This window comes from Podarcis cretensis (assembly GCF_951804945.1).
Source record: "Podarcis cretensis genome assembly, chromosome: 3".
Taxonomy (NCBI): Eukaryota; Metazoa; Chordata; class Lepidosauria; order Squamata; family Lacertidae; genus Podarcis; species Podarcis cretensis.
The window spans coordinates 22,936,371-22,959,267 of NC_137172.1; the positions used below are offsets into that span (position 1 = coordinate 22,936,371).

At 46.9% G+C, this 22,897-nt stretch overlaps 2 protein-coding genes across 5 annotated transcripts in view; both read left to right on the forward strand.

Moving 5' to 3' along the window:
• THADA (THADA armadillo repeat containing) overlaps positions 1–10,091 on the forward strand; it is a 153,409-nt gene extending 143,318 nt beyond the window's left edge. For all 4 annotated transcript variants that reach the window (XM_079968402.1, XM_079968399.1, XM_079968400.1 and 1 more), the window contains 2 exons: positions 5,906–6,060; positions 8,914–10,091. In XM_079968402.1, coding sequence (XP_079824528.1) covers positions 5,906–6,060; positions 8,914–9,288 — 530 coding nt within the window. In that variant the 3' untranslated portion in view covers positions 9,289–10,091. The remainder of the gene's footprint in view (positions 1–5,905; positions 6,061–8,913) is intronic.
• A 3,397-nt stretch (positions 10,092–13,488) lies between these two features.
• Positions 13,489–19,807, forward strand: ZFP36L2 (ZFP36 ring finger protein like 2). The gene is made up of 2 exons (XM_079968678.1): positions 13,489–15,242; positions 16,106–19,807. Exons 1-2 carry the CDS (start codon positions 14,838–14,840, stop codon positions 17,672–17,674), a joined length of 1,974 nt encoding a protein of 657 aa, XP_079824804.1. The 5' UTR covers positions 13,489–14,837; the 3' UTR covers positions 17,675–19,807.
• The last annotated feature ends 3,090 nt before the right edge of the window (positions 19,808–22,897 follow it).

Here is a 22,897-nt window from a genome sequence, read left to right on the forward strand (position 1 = left end):
GGTTTGAATCCCCGCGGCGGGGTGAGCTCCCATCGTTCGGTCCCAGCTCCTGCCTACCTAGCAGTTCGAAAGCACCCCTAAGTGCAAGTAGATAAATAGGTACCGCTTTATAGCGGGAAGGTAAACGGCGTTTCCGTGCGCTGCGCTGGTGCTGGCTCTCCAGTTGCAGCTTCGTCACGCTGGCCGCGTGACACGGAAGTGTCTTCGGACGGCGCTGGCTCCCGGCCTCTTGAGCGAGATGAGCGTGCAACCCTAGAGTCGGTCACGACTGGCCGTATGGGCAGGGGTACCTTTACCTTTATGCCACTAACATCTGTCTAGGTGGACCTTATGTATATTTTCATCAGATAATAAATGCAGTTTCTTCATTAATTATAGTTAATCAGTTTGGGAATCGCCCCAAAAAGAAGCAATTTCCTCCCCCCCCCCATACACATTTCATTTTAGTTTCAGCCATTGTATAGTGCATTACTTAGTTACTTGGGTTCAAGCAGCCCAAATACAAATCCCTTTTGCATTGTGGTCAAAAAGTTGACATACTTTGGTCTGTGTATCAATTCCCTGGAGGTTCATATTTTTAATATGTGTTTTATATTACATGATTTCCGTTTGCTTTTAATATTCCAAATACGTTTTTGTTTTCTATTTGATTGTATTGCTTTAACTTTTCCGTGCTTGCCAGCCTGAGCTCCCTGGGTGCAAGGATAGCCTATAACAGGGATCAGCAACCTTTTTCAGCTGTGGGCCGGTCCACCGTCCCTCAGACCATGTGGAGGGGCAGACTATATTTTGGGGGGAAAATATGAACGAATTCCTGTGCCCCACAAATAACCCAGAGATGCATTTTAAATAAAAGCACATATTCTACTCATGTGAAAACACCAGGCAGGCCCCACAAATAACCCAGAGGTGCATTTTAAATAAAAGGGCACATTCTACTCACCGTCCGTGGGCCGGATTGAGAAGGTGAGTGGGCCACATCCGGCCCATGGGCCTTAGGTTGCCGACCTCTGGCCTATGAATTAAATTGTACTTTGCACCTTGGCTACTCAGCATTTGAGGGTTCTGAGAAAAGGTGGGACTTAAGAGCAGAAAGCAGCACTCCTGTTTACCAGATAGAAAACTGTTAGTATTTCCACTCTAATTCAACAGTTAAAGGTAGAAAATTCTGCCTTCCCCCTGCACTCTGGGTTGGTGGCTGGGACTACATAACCATCCAACCCAATGGCTTATTGAGCTTTAGGGAGGAGGAGTGGAGAGAAAGGAATTTGTAGTATCTGTGTGTGTTCCACTTAGGCTCCTGGTGATATTAATGAAGTGGTATTGGCACTGAAATACACATGGTTAAGTTTCGACAAGTAGTGTTTCTGGCTTGCAGAAATCTGTGCCAAGCAAAAAAAAAAAAAGGAAACAATCTGGCAACTGAATTCTTGGCCCATATATTTTCCAACATTATTTTTTGTTTCTAAACTCTTGTTATTCTCCAAAGCTTCTTTATTTGGGCTAGCAAACCATAGCAAACGGTGCCTTTCCCCCCTCAACTCAGCCTCCAGTTAATACAAGTTTGGGTCTTCAAAAGGGGAGGGCAAATGAGATCCACGAAAATTCCTCAGCAGTGAAATTTAATAAATATTTTTAACAGCTAGTCAAACATGCAAGATATATTGAATTTCCCCCCTTGCTGAGTAACCAGGTTTTATGTAAGGTTATAAAAGAGGCAAGTGGTAAAATGTCCTAAACACGTCCTCTGTGGTATTCCTACTGGGGGCAATCATTTTGCAACAAAACCATATTTAAAAAAAAATAAATACAAATACAGCATGGGATTTTTTATGCTATTGAATTCTCTTAGCTGCTCTTATAGTTGAAAGGGTTTATTAAACCGTGCCATAGGAATGCGCAAGAGGGGTTTAAATCTGATTGATTTTTGTGTAGTCCTTTGTGCTGCCAATGTCACATCGCAGTAATTTTTGATCCAAAAACTCTTCCAACTGCACTATGGGAAATGCACACGGCTGGCTTCAGTGTCGTTTGGGTTTGTGAGCTGCTGCCACATGCCAGCAATGATTCAGAGGTCTGAGTTTCTCAGATTAATTTTTGAATTGGACTGGAGACCATCTTCAGAATGGATCTGCAAAATACTCCTGGAGAGCACCAAGGCGTGCCCAAAAGTGTCTCTTGGCTACAGTGTGGGAATAAAATCACTGGCCAGGGCCTAGAGACTCGGAGTCAATATGGCTTGAGGGTCGTAGGCTGGTCCCTTCTGCGTTCCTGACCTAATGAACAGAGACAGTTGGGTGGCAGAGAGGGCCCAGTCTGTTTCCTGGAGGCCTCAGGCTGTAGAGAAGTCCCCAATACTACTCTGTTGGACACACACTCCTTTGTGATCCAGCTTAGCATGCCTGGAGAACAGTGGTGGTCTGCTTGAAAGCAACTGCCCAACATATAACCCACATTGTTGTTGTTGTTGTTTAGTCCTTTAGTTGTGTCCGACTCTTCGTGACCCCATGGACCAGAGCACGCCAGGCCCTCATATGCCTGTTGTCTTTGTCCATGTTCTTGGCAAGGATACTGGAGTGGCTTGCCGGTTCCTGCTTCAATAACCCACATACCAACCTATTTGATTTAGTATCTTAACTTAACTAAGATTGAACTGACTTAAAATCAAGAACTAAACTTAACTGAATCATGGTGGGTGTTTATAAGATGCTTATATGCCTAGACTGGTGTAGTAATGTCCATGGGTAGGATCCTGAGAAAGTCAACTCCACTGATGAGTAAGATTTAAAAGTGCCCAGCCTTCTTTTATTGAATCCCATAGAATTACCTAACTACAGAAAAATTCCCCTAAAACTGTTTTTTTTTAATATTTCTTGTTCTGTTCCATTTCTGTGTTGTGCAATATGTGCATCACTGAAAAACCAATAAAATGAAAATAATTAATCTGAATGATTGCATTCCCTTCATCTTTCAGCTTTGAAGGGTGGAAAGTTCTTCTTTCAGAGAATACTATGGTGATGATTTCTGACCCATCGATTTGTAAAGACTGAATTGGCCGAGCTCAGTATTTGTCCCAAATATGAGTGATGATAATCAGCTACGTCATGCTCAGAGTAGACCCATTGATTTCAGTAGTATGACTAACATTGGACATCACCGCAGATGTTCTTCAGCAGCAAACACTTCTTGGTGCCGAGATTAAATTATTTTACAATGCCTCATATAAGCCAACAGGGAAGTGATTAGTAAACACAGAACATCAGAATTTCTTTGTTCGCAAATTCCATTTTCAAAACTGCAGGTTATATATTATGCTTTCTTCAGCGTGCACAATATATCTGGCTCCTCGGTATAGTTGAAAACAGCCTGTTGGTACATTCCTACAATTCTCCTTGGGGGGATGGGATTAAGTAGAAAAGGTTGTATATTTTTGAAGCCACATAGTAGTCTACCAAGAGAAATGTTTACATCTGGCATGATCAAAAGTCTTCTGGTATATGAATATGTGTGTGGGAGGTCTTGCTCTACATTAAATGGATTAACAAAGACGACTCAAAACACTGTAGTTCCTACCTTTTCTTTTTAAAAAAAAGTTCTTCCTGAAGCTTAAAATACCTGTGTCTTTTTTTCTGAAAAAAGTTTTTAAATCTTCCATTGTTTTTATTTGAAGTGTGTGGTATTCATGCTTAAGCTTTTTATGTAATTGCTGGGTTGAAGAAACAAAGGATGGCCTGTACTTTAACCATTTAAATAGTTTGCTTTTTGCACTTTAGAACTCCCACCTTCTACAACTCTGGAACCTGATAAACAAGACATTTAATAGTTTATGATTTTTATATTAAACAATCCACTATAACTTCCCCTTCACAGACCACCAAATTTTGGACTTCCTTTAAACTTTTCTGTGTTGCCTGTTGGTTGGTTGCTGGTTCTTTCGGGAGACTAGTTTAAGAATGTTTTGCTTAATAGCCCAGATTCTTAACAGTTTCAGCATAAATGATTTGAGATGAGATGTAAGGAACAGTTGGACTTTATTGTAGGCCACAATAGAACTTAATTAAAGGGGGAGTTGTTACAATAAACAGATTAAATTAACTCTGAAGGAGGTACAATTTGCAAGCGATAGCTGCTGCTCTGTTGCAGACAAATGTGCCAGCTCAAATGTTGAACTTTGGCCACATCTTTTCCTGCGTCTTCCTTTACTATAGCTTTGCTCCCCCAATTCATGGAGGGGGGGGAGGGCATTGCTTTAGCCTCGCTCTGCCAGTCCCCCACATACACGAATGGAATACCCAACTGCTGCCTGTGCTTGAGCAGCTTTTATAATCATCATAATCATAATCATAATAATCTATTTATACCCCGCCCATCTGGCTGGGTTTCCCCAGCCACTCTGGATGGCTTCCAACAAAATATTAAAATACAATAGTCCTTCAGATATTAAAAGCTTCCCTAAACAGGTCTGCCTTCAGATGCCTTCTAAAACTCTGGTAGTTGTTTATCTCTTTGACATCTGGTGGGAGGGTATTCCACAGGGCAGGTGCCACTACTGAGAAGGCCCTCTGCCTGGTTCCCTGTAACCTAATTTTCTCGCAGTGAGGGAACCACCAGAAGGCCCTCGGCACAGGACCTCAGTGTCTGGGCTGAACGATTGGGGTGGAGATGCTTCTTCAGGTATACTGGACACATTGTATATGTATATGTACAGTGGTACCTTGGGTTAAGAACTTAATTCGGTCTGGAGGTCCGTTCTTAACCTGAAACTGTTCTTAACCTGAGGTACCACTTTAGCTAATGGGGCCTCCCGCTGCTGCCGTCTGTAACCTGAAGCATCTGTAACCCAAGGTACCACTGTATATTGGTATGGTCAATTTCTTGATTTAAAACAGGAAAATCACCTGTTTGGGGTGTTTTGCCTATGCCTTCTGAAAGGTGCATACGCAAGTAGCATTCATCTGTGTTTTCTGCTAGCTACACCTGACAGCTTGCCCATGAGAGTAAGATGATTTGGGACAGAAACTGAAACTGTTCTGAAGGGACTAGACTCTGAGATTCAAGTCTTACGTACGACACCTAAGCTGAGCATTAAAGCCGATGAATTTCTCCACCCCAGTGGCCAACTTATTATTATTACTCTTGATATACCGTATTTTTCGCCCCATAGGGCGCACCGGCCCATAGGGCGCACCTAGTTTTTTTTGGGGGGGGGGAAATAAAGGGGGGGGGGAATTTTCCCCAGGCGCGGGGGAGCTTCCCCCGACCCCAGCCCCCAGAACAGGCTGCTATCCGCAAGCCGTGGGAGAGCTGCGCGAAGCCCAAAGCCTGGGGGCGCTGAGCTCGGCAGCTCTCCGCAAGAGGTTGGAGAGCTGCGTGAAGTCGCGCAGCTCTCCCACGGCTTGCGGGTAGCTTCCTGAAGCCTGGAGAGCAAGAGGTGTTGGTGCGTACCAACCCCTCTCGCTCTCCAGGCTTCATCGAAAGCCTGCATTCGCCCCAAAGGACGCACACACATTTCCCCTTCATTTTTGGAGGGGAAAAAGTGCGTCCTATAGGGCAAAAAATACGGTATTTATTTATTAAATTTACATCCCACCCTTCCTCCCAAGAGTGAAGGGCAGCAAACACATTGATGATATCTATATCTATATATCCATATCTATATCTATCTAATTATGAATAATAAAAAATAAATGTTTGAAACAATTAAAATATTTTTAAAAACCTAAAAACCAGTTCATCATTAAAAACATTTAAAACAAGTTGAACAATGGCAGCCGATTTTTTTTAAAAAGGGTAAATAAAGGGTTTTGATTTGCATAATCTTAACAATTCCTGTGTTTTTCTTTTTGAGCATAATACACGTTTATATGGATAAGCTTAGAGAACCATCTTTACTTTCTCCCTGCAGAGCTTGGCTTCCAAGTGGTGAATGCAGCAATGGCCATGGATTTAACATTTTTTATATTGTGTGAACTGCTGCAGCAGTGGGAGCAGACCGGCGCTGGGGTCTTAATCTTACTGGAGTGGCTGCTAGGAAAAGAAGATTTAGAGACTACAACCTTCGTAAGTCATCTAACCAGTGCTTGACCACAGCTGGGGAATGCTTGGGTTTTTCAGTGCAATCAGTTGGCTTTTTGCAGGATTTCTTTCAAGGTCGCATGGAACCATGCTTTTGGAATGCAGAAGAGATATTAACATCGGAACCATGTTTTGCTTTTTAAAAAATGTGATACCAATTCAGTCATTGTACCATTTACTTATGAATGTGAATACTGTCCGCTCTTGGTTCATAAATCCGTTTTCTCTGGGCATCACATTTTAACATGCTAGGATAGAGTCGCCCAAGCTGGGTGTGTGAGAAGGGACAAGGAAGCAGGAAGCAAGGCATGCCATAGATTTTTTGTACACATATTTACATATGAACCAGCCTTTGTGGGAATGGTGGGGATAGTAGGAGAGGATATATTGATTAAATATTATCCTTCCTCACTCACGCTAGTGAGCTAGTAGCAGAGCACATACAGTGGTACCTCGGGTTAAGTGCTTAATTCATTCTGGAGGTCCGTTCTTAACCTGAAACTGTTCTACAGTGGTGCCCCGCAAGACGAACGCCTCGCAAGACGGAAAACCCGCTAGACGAAAGGGTTTTCCGTTTTGGAGGTGCTTCGCAAAACGAATTTCCCTATGGGCTTGCTTCGCAAGACGAAAATGTCTTGCGAGTTCCTGCGGTTTTTTCCCCCTTTCCCCCCCTTTTTCTAAGCCACTAAGCCGCTTATCAGCTGATCCGCTAAGCCGCTAAGGCACTAAAAGCTGCTAAGCCGCTAATAGCGCTAATCCGCTAATCCGTCAATGGGCTTGCTTCGCAAGACAAAAAACCGCTAGACGAAGAGAATCGCGGAACGGATTCTTTTCGTCTTGCGAGGCACCACTGTATACCTGAAGTACCACTTTAGCTAATGGGGCCTCCCGCTGCCGCTGCGTCACCAGAGCACAATTTCTGTTCTCATCCTGAAGCAAAGTTCCTAACCTGAAGCACTATTTCTGGGTTAGCAGAGTCTGTAACCTGAAGCGTATGTAACCTGAAGTGTATGTAACCTGAGGTACCACTGTACATTGCAGGAAACTAGTTGATAGATTCGAGAGAATCATTTGAATTAAGCAATCCATCTGGCTTGTCCAGATTGTATTGTTCCTGATAAATCCCCTTTGGTTCCCTCTTAAAAACAATAATGACACAACAGTCTTCTTTTATAAGTAATGATGAGGTTTACTTACACTCAGTTCTCAGTATGGTCCTGAAGGCAGGCTTTATCTTGTAGTTACAGTTTCAGAGAAAAGTGTGGGTTCATCCTCTGTGAGGGATGAGCCCATGTGTTGATGGCTGAGAGCCAGCAGACAGCAAAAGGGCAAAATGTAGACAAGGCATCAAGAGAGTCAAGAGGAAGATGGCTGCATGGCTGGCCCTTTTGTAGGGTCACGCCCATCTACTTGGTCACACACACGGGGAGGATGCTCCAGACCAGGGATAACAGGATGTCCTCCTGGCTGGAGCAACTCTGTCCACTCTGGCCAAACAGGAAATGTTGTATTTGACTGCTTCAGTGATGTTACATCCCACAGCCTTTTATGTGCAGTGCAATAAACACCCACACAAAATTTGCCCTTGGTGCAGTGTTACTCAGGGATGAATTTGAAGACCATATCAAATCCCTTCGTTTGAGTCTGTTGAAAGTTACTGAAACTGAAGCATCCCCATCACACTTCTAGTAAATCAGCCAGCACAATCTCGTCACTGTGTGCAGGTATTATAGCACAGAGGTGCACAACACCTGATACATGAACGTGCTATAAAACTTTTCATAAGCTGTAGGTTAGCATATCTGTTTGATGCTCTTCTGCTGTTTGCAGACTCGTGTAGTTTTCATTTTTTTAAAAATCCACTCAAATCTCTTTACAATACAATACAGGCAAATCCCCATTTACGTGGGGGCTATGTTCCGAGCCACTATGCAAATCAGTGAAATAGCGTATATTTGAAGCACCGTTGGAGAAAGATGCAAACACCCTCTGGAAACCCTTGGAAACCCTTTAAAAAACCAGCAGCACTTACCAGACTCCCTCCAAACTTCCTTGCTCAAATTCCACATGAAGAGTTGCCTGTACAGTATTCTGCCAGACATATTTAACTTTGTGAAATACAGTAGGTTTTCACTGAATAGCAAGCTGACTCTGTACAGTGGTACCTCAGTTTACGAACTTAATCCGTTCCGGAAGTCAGTTCTTAAACCAAAGCCGTTCTTAAACCGAGGCGCACTTTGCCTAATGAGGCTTTCCGCTGCTGGTGCCCTTCCACTGTTCAGATTCTGTTTTTAGACCGAGGTAAAGTTCACAAACCGGGACACTACTTCCAGTTTTGCGGAGTTCGTAAACCGAACTGTTTGTAAACAGGGCTGTTCTTAAACCGAGGTACCACTGTATATCTCAAGCAGATATATCTTAATGTTTCAAGGCAACTTTTAATTTCCATTATTTAAGTAAATATAATAATTCATCTCGTGCACAATAATTCTAGATATAGTTTCATTTCATTTTTACCTGAGCAATTCAATGAGATTCAGTGTGGCCATTGAACTATGCATGCATGTGGCAGCAAGAGCTGCAATACTGCCTGCACCATGGGGGAGAAGGAAGGCAGTCAGTCGAGTTCCCCTCCTGCACTTTGCAGGAGAAGTGATATTGACATCAAAAAGGGTATGCATTCAGTGCCCACACAGTGGCTTACTTCCAAGTCAACATGCATATATGCCTTGCTTAAGACTGAGCAATTTTTTTCTGGTGCATGTGAACAATTTTGCATAGGTGTTGTTTATCTCATACCATTGCCAATACATTGATTACTGCTGGTTTTACATGCAGGTGGAAAATGACTATCTGTTTGACAAAGGAGAAGCAAATTTCTGGGCTGAGAAATTAACGAAGGTGCGTCAGCTGGGTAAACACCTCTTCCTGCTCATACCAGTGACTCATGTCAATTCATGTGATCAAGGAAAGTTGCACCAGTTGGCAACATTAGCATCTCATCAAGCCAAACATGTGACCCAGCTTCTCGGAGAAATGCCTTCAGCTCCTGAATTTTCCCGATCTTCGGAACTCACGCAATTAACTATTCGGAAGGAAAGAATATCCACTTGCCTTAAAATACTAAGCTTGCTCGAAGCTGGAAATGACACGTGCAGAAAACTTGAAAACACGAATGCGTATGATTTGCTCACTGCCAATTACAACTTGTGAACCACACTGTGAAGGCAAAGACAGGTCATAAATGTGAACGGCGTTGTAGGAATAAGTCCTAGATACTCTGTACTTCAATCCGTTGAATCTCCATCCAACTTTCTGCTGACGAATGCTTCTCTGAATGCTCTCATAAGCAGAGTTTTTATTGCAGCTGTTGTAGGAAGCAAAGCTGCTAAACTGTTTCTTCCCATGCACTGCATGCTGGCCACCTGCTGATGCGATTTGCTGATTTTACCCCACAAGTTGCTCTTGTTCTCTGACATTGCAGTTCATATTCCTTTTCTCATTGTGCTTCAGGATCCATTCACAGACAAATCTCAGAGTTCTAAAAGAAGTAAAACTGACTTCCATCAGTGCCGGACTAGACTTTAAGAATTCAAAACTTAATTCTATTTTCAACCATGACGGAAAACGCTTTTTCAAAAAGCATTCTTTCCCTACATAGACACAAATACAAGCTTTTCCACAAATGCAACTACTTGATTACCCTTGTAGCTTAAGCGATTCAGTATTAGAATACTATCATTTGTGCTTTCAGCTCAAAAGCTGTTCACCTGTACATGAAAAGTATGATACCCAGCATGAAACATGCCTCCGCACTCCCAATCAGTCAGCAAATGGCCAGGAAAGAAACAGTTCAGCACTACCTAACCACAGAGATTAGTCATTCTTCCGAAGGGCCTGCATCTCAGAAATTTCCTTGAGAGATCAACCAAGGTTGACTGCACCCTCTTAATAATGGTCATTAAGTTTAATGTCCTTCGCCGTTATTTTTACATTAAATGTTTTGTACCAGGTTATATTGCCTTGCTGAAATTATTTTTCACATCTGTTAAGCATTGCCTCTGCCCCACAATGCTCCGCATTGCTTCCCATTGCTGATAGCTGGGAAGTGTAGGATGAAAAAGACAATTTTAACCTTTTTAACATGAGAATACAATTTATACACCATGTTGCAATCCAATTTGATGCTTTGCAAAGTGATTGGCAGTGTCTGAATACTAACATCATGCATATCAAAACTCGGCTGGAAAGCCTGCACCTAAAAAATTATTATTATTAGTTCTTTATAACACCTTCCGTTATCTTTATTTTCTCCATACCATGTTCTAAATGCCCCAGCAGATGGCGCCCTAATACGTATTTTGTTACTGAACCATAAAATAGACCAAGCTGCTGATGTTTGTTTGCCTACTACAGTAACCTCGCCACATGCCCATGCTGCTGAGGGCAAACAAAGCCCTCTCACTGTCCTCATCCCTAAGAGGAATGTATCTCCAACAGAATATATTGGGAAAGGACTGTAGCTCAGTTGTGAAGTATCTGCTTTGCATGCAAAAGGTCTCAGATCAGTCCATGAATGTCCACTTAGAACTGGTTGGGGGCCTTGTCAGAAATCCTGGCCTGTTGCTGCCAGGTAGAATAGACATTAGAGCTGGAGAGAGCAATGGTGCGACTCAGCACAATGCAGTTTTCTGTGTGTTCCCTCTTCTGTGCCCCAGGAAAATTTCACAAACATCCCCCCCCCCCATCACCAAAAGGGAACCTGAACAGTTGTAGAAAACGGCAATATTGGCTCATCAGTAGCAATATTTTCTATACAGGTACTAGCTTACAGTTCAGTAGCACCCTCCCTGTGGAACGCCTTCCCATCAGATGTCCATGAGATAAGTAACTGTGCAATCTTTGGAAGGCATCTGAAGGCAGACCTGTATAGGGAAGTTTTTAATGTTCAATGTTTTATTATGTTTTTGTATATGCTGGAAGCCACCCAGAGTGGCTGGGGCAGCCCAATCAGATGGGCAGGGTACAAATACCACCATCTGGCAGCCTGTCCTAACCATGTTTTGTTGGAATGAAGTCATTGCCTTATCAAACGTGAAGCAAATCTCACTTGGCCACTTATTCATGCAGAAATATAAGGAAATTCATTCTAATCATACTTCTGAAGTTGATCCACTTTATTTGACCGAAGACATTTCATTTGAAAAGCCACAAAGTATTAATTGTGGAACCAATTCTGTTGCTTAGAATTGCTGTTTCACCTCCCTCACTTAACTTTGTACTCACATAACTTTTAATAGTAGGCTGTGAGCGTTAAACTTTCATATAATCGGCAAACCTTGCCTACATTTGGCATTGTTGAAGATGCTGACAAAATGGGAAAGGGCTGTAGTGGTTTCAGCTTAAGTAGAATTAGGAAACCCCAGAAAGGCAGTTAATTAATAAACAAAAGAGCTGCAAGAAAGAAACAGCCTTATCGCTGTATGGCTTTAAGCTGTGTAATATCCCTTTAGTTTATAGATAGCAAATAATGGTACATGATCTTGTATGCGTTTCATCACACCACGAGTTACTGTGTAACTTTTCAATCAGAAACCTTTAAACCTTAAACAGCAGCTGTAAAAGAACAAAAGTCTATCCCAGAGTAGCTGTCCGTTGAGTACTTAATCGGGGTCGGTTATCTTAAGTATTGGCCTGGCCAACTGTTGATTATAGATTGATCTTTGCCTGGCTGCAAGTATTTCTTACTTACTTCTTTAAGTGAAGGGGAATTCTCAACTCTGAAGCCAGAGCTTAGGTCAGAATTGTTCGCTTATTTCGTCCCCCCTTCCCGCAAGTGGGAGATGTCATTATGTCACTCTGAGTAGACCCAAGGGGTGGCAGATAACAATAGTTCAGCTATGAAGATCCTAGGATGTAGGGGTTGGAGTTGGTGGAACTGCCTTTTCTTTTGCAAGTTGAGAAACTAAGATTAAACCCAACTCCCTCCCCCGACGCGCTTCCTCAATAAACGAAGGCTGCGTTCCTCTTACGGGATGCAGGCGCTAGGGGGTGGCCGCCTCCTTCAGGAACTATTTCTGGCCCGCATGTCAACTTGTCACGTCCACTTCTGGATTGGCAATGCAGTTCCTCGGCCGTAGCCGCAAAGCGTTGCAATTGCCAAAGAGATTAGTCTGAAAGGTGAAGGCGAGGGTTTGTTTTCCTTTTTTCTGCCGTGGCGCAGGACCAGCGACCGCTTGGGGCGCCTGCTTGCGCGCCCTCGCCTGGGGGCTTTGGTTTTCCCAACTTCCTTCTCGGCGCAGAGCCGAGGGAGAGCGGCGGAGAACGAGCTTCCACTCGCTTTATTTGTGCGGGTGGAGGAGGTTTTTCTTTGCGCGCGGCGATTCCGCTCCGAGAGTTGCTGGAAACGCCCCCCCCGCCCCCGCTTTGCAAGAGCGGCGCTTCCGGGTGGGAAGGAGCCGAAGTAACGGGAGGAGGAGGAGCCAAGGCTGTAGCTTTGGGGCGGCGCGCGCGCGCGCGCACACACACCACACGCACGCGCTTGCGGAGCGGCCGCCTCCTGTAAAGGGGAAGCAGGGCGCCAAATGGACGCGGCGGGCGGGCAGCGGGCGCAGCTTGGTGGCTAGCGCGCCCCTGGATTTGGAGAGCCTCGCCGCCCAGCCGCTTCTTCCGAAGCAGCCGCTTGAAAGGAAGATCAAACGGCGGCCCCGCCTTTGTAAACCAGTCAAGGGCAAGAAAAGTGTAGGGGGGGGGAGTCGGGGAGCCTGACACTTTCCTCTCTGCTCCCCACCTGGATGCAGCCCGGCGCTCAGTGGATGCAGGCATCGTGGTGCGCCTAGGCGCAGCTCCGGGGGCAACAAGTCCTTCCCGCCCCCGCCCATAAGCCTGCCTGTCCTTCTCTGGGAACTGGGTCGAGCTCGCATGTCAATGCGCACAGGCCAGGCTCGCTTGTTCTTGCGTAAGATGCTGAGCTGGTCTGCGAGTGGGGGAGCTTTCTCCCGCTGCTAAAGTAAAAGGAGCGTTGAGAGTCGGCCTTCGCCAAATTACGCACTGCTTGGTAGGCAAAGCCAGTTCCATATGGGGCGGACGCACTTGCTCTGGGAAGAGCGCGCCCCGTTGCGCGCCGCGGGGCTTCCTTCCGACTGCGCGGCGCGTCCCCCTGCCCTTCCCCCAGCAAACGCGCGCGGAGCCCATCGGCGCGCGCATTCCACGCTCTCCAAGCCACCGGCTTGAATTCATCAACCGGGACCAAAGTGTGGAGACTTCATTGCCGCGGCGGAGGAACTTGGGGAGGTGGCAGGGGGAGGCTGCGCAGCTCTCCCTCTTTTTTGGCGAGGGTCCAGAGGAAAGGGGTGGGGCTGGGCAAGGCGAGCGCCGGCGCGCGGTCCCGCAGCTGTGCTGCGTCAGCCCGGCCCTCCCCTGGCCAGGCGAGCGGGGAGTTTGAGGCTGTGTGTCAAAGGACTAGGCGCTGGCTGCGCCAATCGGATCACAAGACCTTGAGCGGCTGCCAAGTCTGGGAACTAGTCGGCAGCGGGACGGTCGCACGGGCTGGGGCTTCTCTTGAGCAACAAGGAGCCCAGCAGCTGAGGAGTTAAAGCGCCCTTTCTTCTCTCTCTTGCAAACATCACACACCCCAGCGGGCAGCGGTGGTGCCGTCCAGCCAGTTACACGGCCAGGCGGGCAGCCTTTGTTCCCAAAACCTGTTGCGTGGCACAAGGTCCCTTGATTGGGCGGGAGGAAGAGGAGGAGTTGTAGGGGCGTCCCATTTCACTCCCAGGCCCTTTGATGCTTCGCTGCGAGCTTCCCGAACGGCTCGGCGGGGGTGTGAAACTGGCAGGAAAGCCCAATGCCAGCGTGTGTTTACTGGAAAACTTCCGAGCCGTGCAAGGAGCTGGGCGGGCTTCGCGCAAAGAGGGCGGCCGATCCTCCGCGCCGAGTGGTGGGAGAGAAACCCAATCTGGAGAGAGCATGGCCAGGGGGGCTCTCTGTGTACGTCAACGCTACCTAGATCTGGAGTGCAATCGTGTCTTTACGCCCGTGCTGCATGATGCAGCAGAAAATTGCACTTTGGGTGCAGATACCGAGCTAACATGCATTGCTGCTCAAAGACCTTTTGTCAAGTAGCAATTGTTTCGTAATTCACCCACGTGATGCAAGCACCCTGCAACCCGAGCTTATGCGTGTTTACTCAAAGTAACTACCCGAGTTCAACGTGCACAGGGGTTGCGGTCTCGGCGCACAAGCCTTGCGGAAACCCCTTCCTCTTCATACTACAAACCTGAGGTTCAGCAGGTGTAGGAGCCACGCTGCATTCTCGAGCAAACTGCACTCGTGCTTTGCCGGCGGTTAACCTCATGGGAGTTTCCTGTGCACATGGCGTTTATTGCAAGCCTTGCGGAAACTGCGCCCATAACTAAGCAAGCCTTTTGTATACAGAATGCATTGTGCAAAATAAGCCAGCCTTATAGGATGTCTTCCCTGGTGCATGTTCCGATGAGAAAAGTAAACCTGCACCCTTGACTGCGTATATTGGCCGCGCTTATAGAGAGGGAACAGTACCTCCTCTATGCGAGCCAGCGAGCCTCCAGCGCGTGCCTAGCACAGCAAGGACTGGGGGGAACCGATCGCTTGGCGCGGCCTTAAGACTTTCTTTGGCGAACACGACCCTTCCCGAGACCTCGCCCCCTCCTTTCTGGATCACTTCTCCAACTTGCTCCACCTCCCTCCTCTCCCGGCCGCTGAAAGAAAATTGGCGGCGCCCAATGAGAAGGAGCGCCGAGACAAAAGAGGCCGGGCTAGGCTGGGTGGGCGGGGAACCTCTGGGTGCTGTTGCTGGGAGACCCCGGCCGGGTCAGTGTTGGGTCCCTCCCCGCTGTCCTGGCGTTTATATATGGGGCGTGTACGGCAGTCGCGGAGTTCCAGCACTCGAGATAGCTGCGGCCGCCGCTTTGGCTGGTCACCCGCTTCCCCATCTCGGTTGGGAAATTGATTATATAGACTTTTTCAGCTCTCAAGCAATCCGCCCTTTCCTATCCAGTCGTGGCTCACCCAAAGCTTCCGAGGAAAGTGGGATCTTTCGGTCCTTCCTGCATTTCCGACCATTACAGGATCTAGAAATGTCTACAACACTCTTATCTGCCTTCTACGACATCGACTTCTTGTGCAAGGTAAGGGCAGGGAAGCTCGCGCTCTTGTCTCTCTACCAGGGAGCTGAAATAGTTCAGAGAAGTTTTGGCGCAAAACTGGTTTGCAGAAAGACCCTGTCCAAGGCTGCAGTCCTGTGCACGGTTACTTGGGAGCCAGTCTGGCTGAACCCCGTGGGACAGACTCCCTGCTAAGCATGCAGAGGAACGAGCTGCAGGGACGGCTTTGTTCTGCAACAAGTTGCGAGGGGGAAGATTAAAACTTTTCGGCTCTGAGTAACTTCCCAGGGAACCTGCTGCTCCCTGTTGCTCGTGCATCTCTTGTAGCCTTTCGCTTTGTAATGGAGGGAGGTGACAGCGAAGTAGGGCATGTTTGCAGTGGAGTGCCTGTTGTTGTGCTCAGTTGTTGTTGTTTGCTTTTATCTTCCTTGTGATTATTCCAGTGTACGTGTGGGGTGGGTGTGTTTTAAAATAAAAACTGCAATGGCAGATGTGTGGAAGCCGAAGCTTGCTACTGCAAGGTCCGGCTTGTGTTGAATCGGAACTCTTTCGTGCAGCCCCTCCGGATTGGTGGGAGGGGTTTCGGAGCACCCCTCGAAAAGTTTTAAATTGCAGATAGCTGCTTGGAGCGGGAGGGGAGGGAGCCTTGACAACCAAGACCGCATGGATACGCGACTGGAGCTGGCGGGTGCTCCTCTTGGGCGATTCCGATGAGGAAAGACCCTTGTGGTTGGTGCAGAAAAGAGAGAGAGAGGTGCTGGAGACTTGCAAGCCCAGGCTCGGCAGTCACGGTGCACCGTTTTTTCCCCCTTTTTCTTTTCTTTCTCCCTCCCTTCTCTGCCCCCTTCTCCCCTTCTCCCCCACCCTCCCTCCCTTCTGGCTCCCAGACCGAGAAATCCCTGAGCAGCATGCTGGACAAGAAGGCGGTGGGGAGCCCCGTGGGCACTTCGCCCAGCTCCAACTTCGCGCCGGGCTTCCTGCGGAGGCACTCGACCAGCAACCTGCAGGCTCTGGCTAACGGCAACGCCAAGTTCCCGGCGGGCTCGCCGTCGCCTTCGCCCTCTTCCTTCGGCGGCCTCAAGGAGCCTGGCACCGGAGGCGGCGGCGGCGGCGGCGGCGGAGGGAGCAGCAGCCCCACCACCGCCTTGCTGAACAAGGAGAACAAGTTCCGAGACCGCTCGTTCAGCGAGAATGGCGAGCGCAGCCAACACCTCATGCAGCAGCTCCAGCAGCAGCAAGTGGTGGTGGTGGCGGCTTCTTCGGCGGGGAAGGGCGGCGGCGGCGGCAATGGCAACGGCGGAGGGGGCGGCGGCGGCGGCGGCGGGGCTCCCATCAACTCGACGCGCTACAAGACGGAGCTGTGCCGGCCCTTCGAGGAGAGCGGCGCCTGCAAGTACGGCGAGAAGTGCCAGTTCGCGCACGGCTTCCACGAGCTGCGCAGCCTGACGCGCCACCCCAAGTACAAGACGGAGCTGTGCCGCACCTTCCACACCATCGGCTTCTGCCCCTACGGGCCGCGCTGCCACTTCATCCACAACGCCGACGAGCGCCGCCCTGCGCCCGCCAACGGCGCCAACCCCGCCACGCCGCAGCACCAGCCGCCGCCCCACCAGACCAGCGCGCCGCCCCCGACGCACGGCGGCGGCGGCCACCACCACCCTCTGCACCCGCCGCACGCGGGAAGCACCGGCGACCTGCGCGCCTTCGCGCCCTCCGCCCGCGACCACCCGCTGGCGGGCGGCGGCTTCGGCATCCCCCACCCTCGAGGCGGAGGAGGAGGAGGGGACAGGCCCAAACTGCACCACAGCCTCAGCTTTTCCGGCTTCTCGGCGCACCACCACCAGCACCACCACGGAGGGGCGCCGGGCGGCTTGGAAGCGGCGGCGGCAGCGGCCGCGGCGGCAGCCTTGCTCCTGGAGAGCCCCGGCGGGTCTCGCACGCCGCCGCCTGCGCGCTCCTCGGGCGGCTCGTACTGCGACGAGCTGGTGGCCTCCCCGCCGTGCGCCAACAACGCCTTCGCCTTCTCGGCGGGCCAGGAGCTGGGCAGCCTCATCGCGCCGCTCGCCCTCCACGCGCCGCCGCCGCCGCCGCCTCCCCCTCCGGCCGGCTGCTTCGCCAACGCGGCCGCCACCTTCTACCGCTGCCACCAGCAGCCGGGCGGAGGAGGAGGCGGTGGCAGCGGCGGCGGCGCGGGAGGAGGAGGAGGCGGAGGCGGGAACTGCTGCCCGCCGCCCGGCCCTCCGGCCTCGCCTCCTTTCACCTTCCAGCCTTTGCGCCGCCTCTCCGAGTCGCCCGTTTTCGACGCCCCGCCGAGCCCTCCGGATTCCCTGTCCGACCGAGAGAGCTACCTGAGCGGCTCCCTCAGCTCGGGCAGCCTCAGCGGCTCGGAGTCGCCCAGCCTGGACTCGGGCAGGCGCCTGCCCATCTTCAGCCGCCTCTCCATCTCCGACGACTAAGGAGGCGCCAGGAGAAAGGGGGACTTTGGGGGCGCAGGGCAGGTTGTCAATCCTTGGGGACCCCTGCTTTTTTTTGAAGGGAGGGTCCCTCGTTGGGCAAGCTACCCCCTTTCCCCTCTTCAATGCCCCCTATTATTTCCCTGCCTTCTCACCAGGAGCAGAGACTGCAGCAGCCTCCAGATACTAGCCAAGCTCGCACAGACCCTTTTCTGTTTTCTCCCCACACTTTTTTGTGTTCCTTTTTAAGCAAGAGAAATCCTTTTGATTGCTGAGCAAATTCAGAGAGGAGACAGGAAAAAAGAAGCTTCCCCCACCCCACCCCCTTTTATCAAGAGCTGAACAAATGCCAGTTTGTGAAAGGGCAAATGATGTCATCAAGAGAACAATCTTATTTTTATATATCTAAAGAGACTGGAAGGAGAGGATTTCTCCTTCCCCCCCCCCTTTTTTTTTAGACTAGGTTATAAATGTGCACCAGCAGCAGCAGCAGCCATTCCATCTTCCAAGTGTGTTTTATAGGGAGGGGAGGAGACAAAGGGTAATAATAAGCATTAGCAAACAGTTCTGCCCAATCCTACTCCCCCAGGAATCAACAATCATTCTGGAGGCCCATGAACTCTGCATTCCAGGTCCCTCCAGATCGCTATACAACAACAAAAAAAGAATTTAAAGTAAGGTGTGTGGGGTTTTTTTGCCTTTCAATCAAATTTAAAGTAAATATACTAAATGTATAAGCTTTTAAAAGAAAAATCCAACATCCTGCCAAGAATATGCCTTGATAACACTCTAGTTTTTTTATATATATCTTATATATATTATAACATGCTAAAACTTCCATTCCAAAGTTTAATATTGGTTCCATTGCCACCACTTAGTGGATGTTTGGCTTAGAACAATTTTTTTGTTGCTTTATTTGGAAGCATTCAACTGAATTTAGTTTGTAATTGTTGGAGAATAACTGCTGATTTTTTAATTTTTTTTTAGCTGAGTTGATTGCGCAAGTCACTGCACAACTCAATATGAAACTATTTAACTTATTTATTATCTTGTGAAAAGTATACATTGGTAATTTGTTCATACTGTATTTATCGGGTATGATGAAAAGCAATAGATATATATTCTTTTATTATGTTTAAATTATGATTGCCATTATTAATCGGCAAAATGTGGAGTGTGTTCTTTTCACAGTAATATATGCCTTTTTGTAACTTCACTTGGTTATTTTATTGTAAATGAGTAAAATTCTTAATTTAAGAGATTGTATGTAATATTTATTTCATTAATTTCTTTCCTTGTTTACGTAAATTGAAAGATTGCATTGGCCTTTTTTTATATAGAAATCTGACTCAATGCTGTGGAAGTAGTTTTGAGAAATTTCAATGGGTTGTGTGTTTTTTTTTAGAATGTACAATGGTTGTAACCCGTCCAAGTTTAAACCTACTTTGCAATCAGAATTTAAAGTGGCAAAACCTAATTCAAACTTTTAAAATTAACCAAAAAGTATTCGTGTTGCCTAACTTCACCAATCACACTGTGATAGTTAAAAAGTATGTAGCAATAAAGAGGGGGGAGGGGGGAGCCCAGTATTACGTCCCACAGTGCCTTCATAGGGGTCCATGCTTGCCTTAAATCTTCCTCAACCAAATGAGTATTTTCTTAATGCTTGAGAATTTGAATGTAGGGCTGGGGGTTTTAACTACATGAAATTGTACCACTCGTGTAAGTAAGGAGGCCACATTTGGGACCTGAACCTGTAAATGTGGTCAGGATCATATCTTTTACAGTTCCAAAACATGAAACTTTTTGTTTGGAAAAAAAAAGTCAGGAGTTATACAAAACTTTCATGGGAGGGTGAATGGATGAATGAGCAGTACCTTTTTTTATTAAAAAAAAGAAAAGAAAACGTACATAGGTACAGATTCAGCACTATGTACTCTTTGGACTACTTTAACATAAAGAAGTATGTTTTGAATGTAACTAGAAGATAAGTCAACTTGAGTTGTAATATATTTTGGAGAGTCAGTTCACTACAAATTTGGAGTGCGAGACTGTAAACTTTGTACTGTAAATGTTTTGTAGTTCTCCCAATAAAAACTCTTGAGGAAAAAAAAATCCCAAGCTATTAAAAGCCAATGTCTGCAAGGTGGTGGTTCTTTATTAGTTCTGCCCTATCAGTATGGTGTCTTAGCTACAGATTAACCTGGTTTTGAACTGCAGAATCGCTCCATTCCTGCAGAAATACTTGGGAGGCTGCCAAAACCAATAAACTTTTGTTCCAGAAGGTTCCAAGGTACTTTTTCAAACCACACACAGTCCTGTATGCATCCAACTTTTGAAAGGGGGGAGGAGAGAGAAACTGGCTTTCCTTGGTGATCTTTAGAGCTGCTGATTTTTTTACAAAAATAGTGATCAACTTGTTAATATAAAGGAAGTCAACAATAGAATATAACTTTGCCTGGAGAGCAGGAGGAAATGATGAATGGGAATAATACACAGCTCATCCTTGATTCCTGTTCAAAATATGTTTCCTTGTAACAACACAGAGGTTTAGCTGGATAAGTTCAATGCTTTTTAAGCAACAAAGCACTTAATGTTTTCCTAAGTAGGATTTTTGTCTAGTTCTTGCAAATGGAAGGTAACAAACAAACAAACCAACCACATCTTTATTCTAGCGCAGGCTCTCCCAACTCACCAATCCCAGCAAAACTCAACAGTTTTCCATTACTAATTATCCATACAAAAATGTTTCCTTCACACACAAAACTAGCATGTGGGGAAGGTGGCAGGCTACCAGGGAACTCTGGGAAGCCAAATTTTTTAAGGTACAAAACAGGTATTCTCTCATCTGCCATTGTGAGAGCATTGGCCCAAAATACTTGCTATATTGAATGATTACTTTTTCAGAGCTTGATTAGTTCTTTGTTGTGATATTGGACACATAGAGGCCTGTTAGTAAACCTATTCACCCCATCTCCATTAATAAGTTCCAAAAACTTTGAAATGAATTTATTTCCCTATGATTAATCAGGTTTTGGGTTTTTTTGCCTTCTTTAAGGTTAATGTGGCCTTGCTGTGCTGCCAAGACATCTATAAATGCTAGCTAGAATGCAGTGCTGCTACCCACATGTTCTGTAGTTGAACAAAGCTCGGGACTGACTTTTAAGTACTGAAATTAATGTTCGCTCATTGCTAGTCTGTAGGCATGCCACCAAAGGCAGTTCCCATTATTTCAGAGACTCTGGCCTTTGGTTTTGTGGTTGTGGTTTCTATAGATGAGTATTTGGTGGTTGGGTAATTAGACAGTCATTTTTATAGGAGGCCTTGGTGACAGGCATAGACACCTTCCTGGAAAAGCTAAGAAACAGAACTTGTAACTTTACAAAGTTTAGAAGCTGGTATTCTGGTTTGCAATGGTGCTGTTCTAATATTTGCATGCATGTGTATGTAATAGAACCAATACCCATGCAAGCAGCATCTCTATGGTGCCCTCTAGATGTTGTGGACTATAACTCCCAGTTGCTCTGACCAAGATGACCAATAGTCATGGCTTATGGGACTTCTAGTCCATAACATCTGGAGGGCACCATGTTGACTACCCCTGCCTTTCAGGCTTTCATGACCTGTGGCACCAATTTGGAATGCAGGCAGTATTGGGGCCTGCTGTGCTTGACAATTCCCCAATGCTTGTTCTGTTTCTGTCTGCTGGGGAATGCAGAATGTGCATACCTGTGCCTGCATTCACCTTGATTGTGGGCAAGTTTGCCGTCTATCGGGTTTGACTTTTGCAGTAGTAATAAATTGCATTCCTTCTATCCTTGAAACAAGTGTGTGCTATAATAGTGCTCATTAATTTGTGTAGCTCATTAGATGGATAAAAGAGCTTCACATACTGTAGATCAGGCACGTCCCACAAGTAGATTGTGGTCATCTGTGATAGACCACTGGCTCCGCTCCCCCCCCCAAAGAAGCTCAACAGGGCTTTCCTCCCTAAAAAAAGCCCAATATGACCTGAACCCCTAAAAAACACCTCCATAAAAAAAAAGCTCAACTCAACAATTTTGACTTGAACCCTCCCAAAATAGATTATGTCATTACAAAAACCCTGTAAGGGGAACCAGAATTATACCCATCATGTAAATGGACCCAAGCACAACAATGACTTAGCTGTAACAGAGGCAAATTCAAACCATGGATTTGAGAGAATTTTAGCCTGGTCTCTTAAATACAGCACTAGATATTGAAATCAAACATTCCCCCTAAAAAACAAAATGTAACTGCCTAAATACCTTATCTGGGATGGTTTTATTCTCTCCCCTGCAGCCTGTATTCTATCTTCTAGCCCTTTATTCATTAATAGGCGCTGGGTGTGAGTCATAGCAGCACAGTTTGGTGTTTCCTGATTGGGATGTGAAGCCAGAAAAGCAGCTGTTTCGTATTACACACATTTGGTCTAGCGTTCAGCTATTTTTGTGGTGTGCGCTAAAAAGATCAGTACTGGTGGTCAAATTGCAGCCTGTGCCACGAAGATATTTTAGAACCAATTGTTTGCTCTTGAAACCATTCTAACGTTTGTATGAGTTGCTAAGATATATCAGAATTAGGAGAAGCAGGTAAAACAGGCCCAGGTGTATCAGCTTCCTGCTGCTTTACGGTAATGTGCAGTGCATCTAGTTTCTTGGAGGAAGTTTGGAATGCTGCATTCTTATGGCAAAAGAATCGTGGTCTATACTATGCCATGAAGTTCCATTAAGGTACGTCCTTTTGTACCTTTGCAGTCTTCCCTGGCCTGGCACCATCCAGATGTTTGGGACTGCAACCCCCATCAGCTCCACTGGCCATGCTGGCTGGGGCTGGTGGGGATTGTAGTTCAGAACATCTGGAGGGAGGCAGGTTAAGGAAAGCAGCCTTAGGTTGTCAGTAAGGGGAGCTGCATTGGAGTAAGTTCTGAAGCACCATTGGAATTCGAGTCCAACAGCACCATACAGTTAATGCACATTTCTCCAAAGAATACTGGGAACTAGTTTATTCAAAATACTGGAAACCGTAGGTCTGGGGAGAAACTACAGTTCTCATGATTCTTTGGGAGAAGTCATGTATTGAATTAAATGTGTGCTGTGGAATGTGGATCTGCCCTAGTTAGATAGTTCCATGCACTTTAAAAAAACCAAAACATTTCAGCTCAGCCTTCCACAACTTGCTGCCCTAGAGTTCTGGATTTTCACT

Coding starts and splice junctions, on each gene's coding strand:
- ZFP36L2 (XM_079968678.1), top strand. CDS start 14,838: ATGAGAAGGAGCGCCGAGACAAAAGAGGCCGGGCTAGGCTGGGTGGGC. Junction 15,243..16,105: donor ACATCGACTTCTTGTGCAAG/GTAAGGGCAGGG, acceptor TCTGGCTCCCAG/ACCGAGAAATCCCTGAGCAG.